The following is a 7858-nucleotide window of genomic DNA, read 5'->3' on the forward strand; positions in this document are numbered from 1 at the left end:
TTCAAAAACGTGTGAGGAGGGAAGAGGGTGCAGACGGAGCTTCAGCTGCTGCCGCCGGCCCCAGCGCGCTGCCACCGCTGCCCACCCACCATCAACCAGCATGTCCTCCGCTCACTTCAACCGAGGCCCCGCCTACGGGCTGTCGGCTGAGGTCAAGAACAAGGTAGGGCTGGAGGGCCTCCCACCCCAGCCTGGCCCACTTGCCCTGCCAGGCCAGAGGCCCGGCTCTTGGGGTTCCTTGGACCCCCTTCTTGCCTGTCCCAAGTGACTTGGAACCTGAGACAGAAAAAGGACCAATATGGGGAGGGGGCTGCCTACCTCCTTGGCCTGAGCATCGATGCCAAAGCCCTCAGCTATACTGCTGGGGTATAAATGTGGCTCAGGCACGCAGGCGGTCACAGGTAAACTGAGGCGGTGGGTCCACTGGGAAAACCCCGCCTGATCAGGGTTCCCTGTTAACCTCTTTGTTCCTTGATTTTGCACACTCCTGGCCTGACTTTGAGGGTGTGCTCCAGAGCTGGGGTTCCTGGGAGGTAGGGCCCCAAAATGTGGGAAACTGTGAAGGAAAGGGAGACAGCTGGGGAAGGGCAGAGGGTGGGCATTAGGGACACAGCGGAATCGCCTGATTTTGGAGCTGAGAAGACACATGGCTTTCATGCTATGATGGGTAAACTGAGGTTCAGAGAGGGGAGACAAGTCTCTCAGGTCCTATATAAGGGAGGTGAAAAATTGGGCCCTTGAACTTGCTCCCACCCCCACATCAAAATGGGGTCAGCGTCTCCAGGGCTGCAAATTTGAAGTCCCCAGCCCACTGGAACGCTCCCATGAGCGCTGCTAGGGGAATAATCCCTGTCCCATTTAACAGAAGGGAACACTGAGGCTCGGATCGCCTGTTCCACAGGCAGGAAGGAAGGAGCTGGGATTGGGAACTCGGGTCGGGGGGATTCTCGGGGCTGGAGGATGGGGCAGGTGGGGGGCGAGTGCTTGGACGGGAGACGGATCCCAGCGCCGCGCCCCCCCTTCCCCCAGCGCCGGCCCCAGAGCCGTGAGGAGCCGCCGCGCCATATAAGGCGGCCTCCGGAGCCCGGCCCGCGGGGCCGCGCTATATAAGGGCCGGTTTGCTTTATAAAGCCGGGCTGGTGGGGAGGGGGGCGGCAGGGCCGGGGCCAGGTGAGGGGGCCGCCCCTCCTCCTTCCCTTCCCCCAGGAAAAGGGGCAGCCGGGTTCCCCAGGGGCCGGGAGCCAGTCTGGGCTGGGGTAGAGGGTTCTGGAAATACGGAGAGGGTGCGAAGTAGGAGAGGAGAGGAGGGAGAGACGCAGACAGATTCTGGAAGCCTGAGACATGAGAGACGGAATGGGGGAGGGCGAGCCTGGAGTGAGATAAGACGGAGTCAGGGGTGAAGAGGCGGAGAGAGGGCCGAGTCCTCCACCCCCACCGCCACCCCCCATCAGAAGAAGGGAACCTGGAGTCGGAGAGACAGAGAGAGACCTACGAAAGCAGAGATGGACGAACCACGAGCCCCACCCCCAGCCAGACAGGCAGAGATGGGGACAGGATGACAGCCAAGGAAAGAGTGGGGAGAGAGACTGAGGACATCCTGCGATGGGGAGAGAGAGAGAAAGTGAGACAAAGTCAGACCCTCACCCCAGCCCGAGAGGGAGCCCCAGCGCTGAGGACCTGGAGAGACACTGAGACAGGGATGTAAGGCAGACCAGCCCCCAGCAAGGCGGCATACCGGGCACCTCCTTTGGGCTCCTCCTCCCCTGCCTGAAGCATCCAGGAGAGGGAGGGGGCAGGGCCAGGGGAAGCTAAGCCCCAAGTTTGGTCCGGAGGGGGAACCAAGAGGCCAGGCGCCGCCCCCCACCCAGCTCTGAGTATCTCTCTCCCCACCCCTTAGACCATGTTCTCTGGTGCCAAACCTCAGAATGCCTGGAATGGCCCCCTGGGCAGGTGCCACCTCAACTCTGGTCCTCAGCGCCCCCCCCCCACCCCCCGCCACCCCCCTCCATTGGACGCTGGGACAGAATTACCTTAGTTGGGAAGGGATGAGGGAAGAGATCGGGACTAGGGAGCCTTGGATTGGGCCAGGGAGCCAGCCCTACTCCCCGCTGTGTCCTCACTGTTCTGTCTCTGCCCCCTACCCCACAGCTGGCCCAGAAGTATGACCACCAGCGGGAGCAGGAGCTCCGAGAGTGGATCGAGGGGGTGACGGGGCGCCGCATCGGCAACAACTTCATGGACGGCCTTAAAGACGGCATCATTCTTTGCGAGTGAGTGGGGGCAACCGTGGCCCACTTGGGCTGCCCCCCAACCCCTCATCTCAATTCCCTGAACCCTTCAAAATGACCATGAGCTCAGAGCTTGGACACTTGATACCTGACACCTCCAAACAGAACTCTGAGGTGGCAGAGAATCATTGTACCCATTTAACAGTAAAGTAAACAGAGGCCCAGTTAGGTAAAGCACGTCACCCAAAGTCCCACGCTATGCCAACAGAAATTACTTCAGAACCTAGAGTCTGAACTGCCAGGCATACAGGGCAGCCGCTATTGTCTTCGGAGTCCCAAGAATGGGAGGTCACAGCTAAAAGACACCAAGCCACATCCCCTCTGGAGAAGGAAATGGCAACCCGCTCCAGTATTCTTTCTTGCCTGGAAAACTTCATGGACAGAAGAGCCTTGTGGGCTATAGTCCATGGGGTCTCAAAGAGCCGTTCACGACTTAGGGACTGAGCACACACACCTGAGGGATGTGCCACAATAATTTCAGCGGGTCCTGATTTTCTCCTCCTCTCAAAACCTAATCACCAAGAGAAAGACCAGCCCTCACAATTCCCAGGCCCTGACTCTAGATTCTACTTTCTAGATTTCACCACAATCCTATTTCTGGGTAGAACCCTGAGTCCAGCCTGGGTCTTGTCTGCATCTCTGACCCAGGGCAGGGTAACCATGTGGGCCGGAGCTTGTACTTGGGAATCTTCTAGAAGCTGCCCAAAGTCACCATGTTACCAAGCGCTAGCTGCTGGAAAGGGAGGGACTGGCGGGATGCTGTTCACCCATATCCAAGGAATGGGGGGATGGTCTGCTGTCCCAGGCCTTAAAGAGTGCAGAGCCACCCCCCTGTTTATGGAGAAGGCCCATTTATGGAGCGCCTGCTGTGTGCCAGCCAGGTATAGGCACTGGGGGTAGTGAACAAAATAGACTCGATTTGAGGCGCATACAGAACTTTAGTCCTGCTGGAGATGACTGAACAAATAATTGATGAAATAATCACATACAGGCCTGTGGTGGGAAGTACCATGGGGAAAAGTCAAGCTGGGAAGGATCGGGGGTGGGCGGAGGAATGAAGTGTTGCTGTTTTGTACAGAATGGCTTGGAAGCTCATTCTGAAGAGGTAGCATTGGAGCAGAATCTCGGATGAAGTGAGGGAAGTTGCTGCTGGGGCATCTTAGGGAAGACTGGGTCAGGTAGAGGGGACAGCCAGTGCAAAGGCTCTGGGGTGGGAACATACCTTATGGGTTCAAGGATGCTGAAGAGGCTAGAGTGACCAGGGAAAGTGGAGGGAGTTAGCTGGGGGCCAGATAGTGCAGGGTCACTGTGTCATTCATGCTAAGGAGTTAGGCTTTTATTCTCAAGGCACTGGAGTGTTTTGAACTGGGTAGTAACTGGATTTTTTTTTTTTTTTTTCTTTTTCAAGGTTCCAATATTTTCTTTTAATTGGAAGATAATTACTTTAGGATTTTTTTTTTTTTTGTAATTGAAGTATAGTTGATTTATAGGCTTCCCAGTTGACACTAGTGGTAAAGAATCTGCCTGCTAATGCAGGAGACGTAAGAGATGTGGTTTTGATCCTTGGGTTGGGAAGATCCCCTGGAGGAGGAAGTGGCACCATACTCCAGCGTTCTTGATGGGAGAATCCCATGGACAGAGGAGCCTGGTATTCTATAGTTCATGGGTTGCAAAGAGTCGGACACAGCTGAGCCTCTGAGCACACAGTTGATTTACAGTTGTATTCACGTCTGCTGTACAGCAAAGTTATACAAAGTCCTACTGTATAGCACAGAAAACTATTTAATATCCTACAATAAACCATAATGGAAATGTTGGGGACCACACTGCACAGCTTGCAGGATCTTAGCTCCCCAATCAGGGATCAAACCCTGGCCCTGTGGGGTGAGAGTGTGTGTGTGCTCAGTTGCGTCCGACTCTTTGGGACTCCATGGACTGTAGCCCGTTAGGCTCTTGCGTCCATGGAATTTTCCAGGCAAGAACACTGGAGTGGATTTCCATTTCCTCCTCCAGGGGATCTTCCTGACCCAGGGATCAAACCTGAGTCTCCTGCATTTCCTGCATTGGCAGGCAGATTCTTTACCACTGGCGCCACAGGGGAAGCCCCTGGAATTGTTCTAAGAAGGGCATTTTAGCTGTAGGGTTACGAGCATCTGGAGGGGACGAGATGGAAAGTGGGAGCACACAGGGAGGTCATGGCAGGAGCCCAGGAGAGAGACACTGGTGACTCAGAGTAGGGTGGAAGTGGGCTTCTGGAAGTCTTCAGGAGGCCGAGCCAAAGGAATTGCTGAGGGATTGGATGTGCGGTGAGGAAAAGGGAGAGGAGTGTCAAGTGCAGTGGAGGGCTTTTAGTGAGCTGTGGAAGATGGAGGGAGTTCTGTAGGGGGAGTTGGGTATCAGGAGTCTCGGTACAATGCATTTGTTTGAGACCCACATGTAGTGGGGAGACGGGTTTCCCTGGTTGCTCAGACAGTAAAGAATCCCTCTGTGATTCGGGATACCTGGGTTCCATCCCTGGGTTGGGAAGGTCCCCTGCAGGAGGGCATGGCAACCCACTCCAGTATTCTTGCCTGGAGAATCCATGGACAGAGGAGCCTGGCAGCCTACAGTCTATGGGGTTGCAAAGAGTCAGGCATGACTGAGCAAATATACTATTACTCCATGGGGAGATGGAATGGAGAGTGGGAGGTGGGCTGCAGGAAGATTTGGGGGAGTCATTGGCATATGAATGGCATTTCAAGTCAAGAGACTGGGGACTTCCTGGTGGTCCAGTGGCTAAGACTCCACACTCCCCATGCAGGGGCCTGGGTTTCATCCTTGGTCAGGGAACTGGATCCCACATGCCACAACTTAGAGTCTGCATACTGCAACTAAAAACAAAACAAAACAAAAAACCTCCCACATGCCACAACTAAGACCCAGAGCAGCCAAATAAATAAAGTCAAGAGACTGAACGAGATCACCAGGGTGATGGTGGCCTGAGAAGAGGCCCCAGTGCTGAGCTGTGGGCTCTCCCAGACGTAGTGGTTTGAATGAGAAAAGGATCCTAGGAAATTTCCTGGTGGTCAAGTGGTTAGGACTCAGGGCTTTGAACTGCTGAGGGCCCAGGTTCAATCCCTGGTCAGGGAACTAAGATCCTACAAGTGGTGCAGTGCGGCCAAAGGAAAAAAAAAAGAAACTGAAACATGGTCACCAGCAAGGCGGGGGCACCCCAGATGACTACTCTCCACCTCCCATAGGGAGACTTTCTGACCAGAACGGGTCCAGCTTCCTGAGGCTGGTTTCCCATCTCCCAGCCCGCATGTTTGGGTGGTTTGTGGTGGGGCTGTCTCTGAGGTCTGACTGCAGTGAGAAACTGCAAAAAGTCTGGTGCCCCCTGATTGTCACCCTGAATCCTGGTCCCCCTGGGCCGGGCTTGGATATGGGCAGCAGGGAGTCCCTTGCCTCAGCCCCCTCCCCTACGCCTTGTAGGTTCATCAATAAGCTCCAGCCAGGCTCCGTGAAGAAAGTAAATGAGTCCACTCAGAACTGGCATCAGGTGAGCCCAGACTCTCTCAACTCGTTTGCCTCTTAACTCTCTGGCCCGTAGCCCCCTCCCACTTCCACCCGTAGCCCCGCCCACCTCCACTCAGCCCCGCCCATGCCCCCCCGCCCCGCCCCCGACCCCTGACGGCCACCGGCTCCCCTCCAGCTGGAGAACATCGGCAACTTCATCAAGGCCATCACCAAGTACGGGGTGAAGCCCCACGATATCTTTGAGGCCAACGACCTGTTCGAGAACACCAACCACACGCAAGTGCAGTCCACCCTTCTGGCCCTGGCTAGCATGGTGAGTGTGGGTGAAGGCTGGGCGCTCTGGGTTGGGATGTGGGTGGAGCTTCTTGTACCCCGTCCCCTGCGTGGTACTCCCACCCCAGTCCCTGCTTGAGTGGGAGAGGGAAAGCGGGTGCCTCTCAGGGTTTTCAATGCAACTGTGTGGCCCAGAGGCTCCTTTGTCAGTCCCTGGCCTTCGCCTCTTCACCCAGGCCAAGACGAAAGGGAACAAGGTGAACGTGGGAGTGAAATACGCGGAGAAGCAGGAACGGAGATTTGAGCCAGAGAAGCTAAGAGAAGGGCGGAACATTATCGGGCTGCAGGTATGGTCCTTTCCTCGCCTGGGTCTTGCTGATGAGCTGTGGTTGAGAAGGGCACCCTGGTCCCTGCAGGCTTTGGCGGGTTGTCAGGGGGTACAGAATATGTGGCCTTTAGGAAACCCTTAGCATTTTCGGTACCCTAACTCACTCCTCTGACAGTCCTAGGGGGTGGGTACTGGTACTGTCATACCCTTTATACAGATGGGAAAACAGAGGCCTGGAGGTTAGCGCACTTGCTCAGGTGATGAGTAGCTGAACCCTGGAAATCAGGCCATTTAGCAGTCATGTGACACACCTTCTGTGAGCCTCAGTTTCCATTCTGTTGCCCCAGTGGTGTGGAAACAGGGCCTCATTAGAGAGCCGTGTGTCTGCTGACATCAGTTATGTCTGGTTGCCCTCGGTGGGATCTTGTAACCCCCGTGTGGCTCTCCTCCTGGCTCCCTAGATGGGCACCAACAAGTTTGCCAGCCAGCAGGGCATGACGGCTTATGGCACCCGGCGCCACCTCTATGACCCCAAGCTGGGCACGGATCAGCCCCTGGACCAGGCCACCATCAGCCTGCAGATGGGCACCAACAAGGGAGCCAGCCAGGTGTGTTGCGGAGCAAGGGGGGCCCTGCGTGTGGCAGGCTGGTGGGGGTCTCATGGTCCCCCATGGCCTGACCGTTGCACTGCCCTCCGCAGGCCGGCATGACTGCACCAGGGACCAAGCGGCAGATCTTTGAGCCGGGGCTGGGCATGGAGCACTGTGACACACTCAACGTCAGCCTGCAGATGGGCAGCAACAAGGGAGCTTCGCAGCGGGGCATGACGGTGTACGGGCTGCCCCGCCAGGTCTACGACCCCAAGTACTGCCTGACGCCTGAGTACCCTGAGCTGGGCGAGCCGGCCCACAACCACCACCCGCACAACTACTACAACTCCGCCTAGGGCCCCGGGCCTCCCGCCTTCCCCCAGGGAGGCTGGCTGCTGCTCTTGGCAGGGCCTAGCCTGGCCTGCCGACCCCCTCCCCCTGCATGGCTCCTCTGGCCCCCTGGCACTTGCCTACAGGGTTAGCGTTTGGGGGGAGCAGAAGGTGGGGGGGGGGCTGTGGAGAGGGGGCTCCTCCCTGGTGTGCTGCAGGGTCCAACATGGAGCTGGGTGTTCCCCACAGCACCCAAAGGACGCACTGAGCAAAGCTACCCCGCTGTCCCCCACTCCCCATAGCTGGGTTCCCCCCCTGCCAGGACAAGAAGCCCTCCCAAGCGAAGCCCCCAGAGCCAAGGGTCGACCCCTCCCCACCCCATTCCCGCAGCGGGTGCAAACTGCATGCCCAGACCCCCAGCGGACACACGCGGTTTGGTTTGCAGCTGGCTTACGGGATGTGACAGCGGCGTTTGTGACGCGAGCACTTTCTTTTTCTACTTCACTGGAGCACAATAAATGGCTGTAAAATCA

At 56.8% G+C, this 7858-nt stretch overlaps 1 protein-coding gene across 2 annotated transcripts; it reads left to right on the plus strand.

The window, feature by feature from the left end:
* CNN1 (calponin 1) lies at positions 1 to 7858 on the plus strand. Of its 2 annotated transcripts, none has more exons than XM_055545374.1 (7): positions 1 to 163; positions 2149 to 2270; positions 5760 to 5826; positions 5980 to 6117; positions 6314 to 6424; positions 6867 to 7013; positions 7106 to 7858. In XM_055545374.1, the coding sequence occupies exons 1-7, from the start codon at positions 101 to 103 to the stop codon at positions 7349 to 7351; spliced, it is 894 nt and encodes a 297-aa protein (XP_055401349.1). In that variant the 5' UTR covers positions 1 to 100; the 3' UTR covers positions 7352 to 7858. The 2 variants fall into 2 exon arrangements, with proteins under 2 accessions (XP_055401349.1, XP_055401344.1); XM_055545369.1 differs by lacking the exon at positions 1 to 163 and adding an exon at positions 1267 to 1621.

Source organism: Bubalus kerabau, chromosome 1, assembly GCF_029407905.1.
Source record: "Bubalus kerabau isolate K-KA32 ecotype Philippines breed swamp buffalo chromosome 1, PCC_UOA_SB_1v2, whole genome shotgun sequence".
Lineage (NCBI taxonomy): Eukaryota > Metazoa > Chordata > Mammalia > Artiodactyla > Bovidae > Bubalus > Bubalus kerabau.

Excerpts from the sequence above, each read along its gene's own strand:
- CNN1 (XM_055545369.1), top strand. The coding sequence starts at position 1,556 with ATGACAGCCAAGGAAAGAGTGGGGAGAGAGACTGAGGACATCCTGCGA. Across the intron at positions 1,622-2,148 it reads GATGGGGAGAGAGAGAGAAA|CTGGCCCAGAAGTATGACCA; the intron begins GTGAGACAAAGT and ends CCTACCCCACAG. Across the intron at positions 5,827-5,979 it reads CCACTCAGAACTGGCATCAG|CTGGAGAACATCGGCAACTT; the intron begins GTGAGCCCAGAC and ends GCTCCCCTCCAG.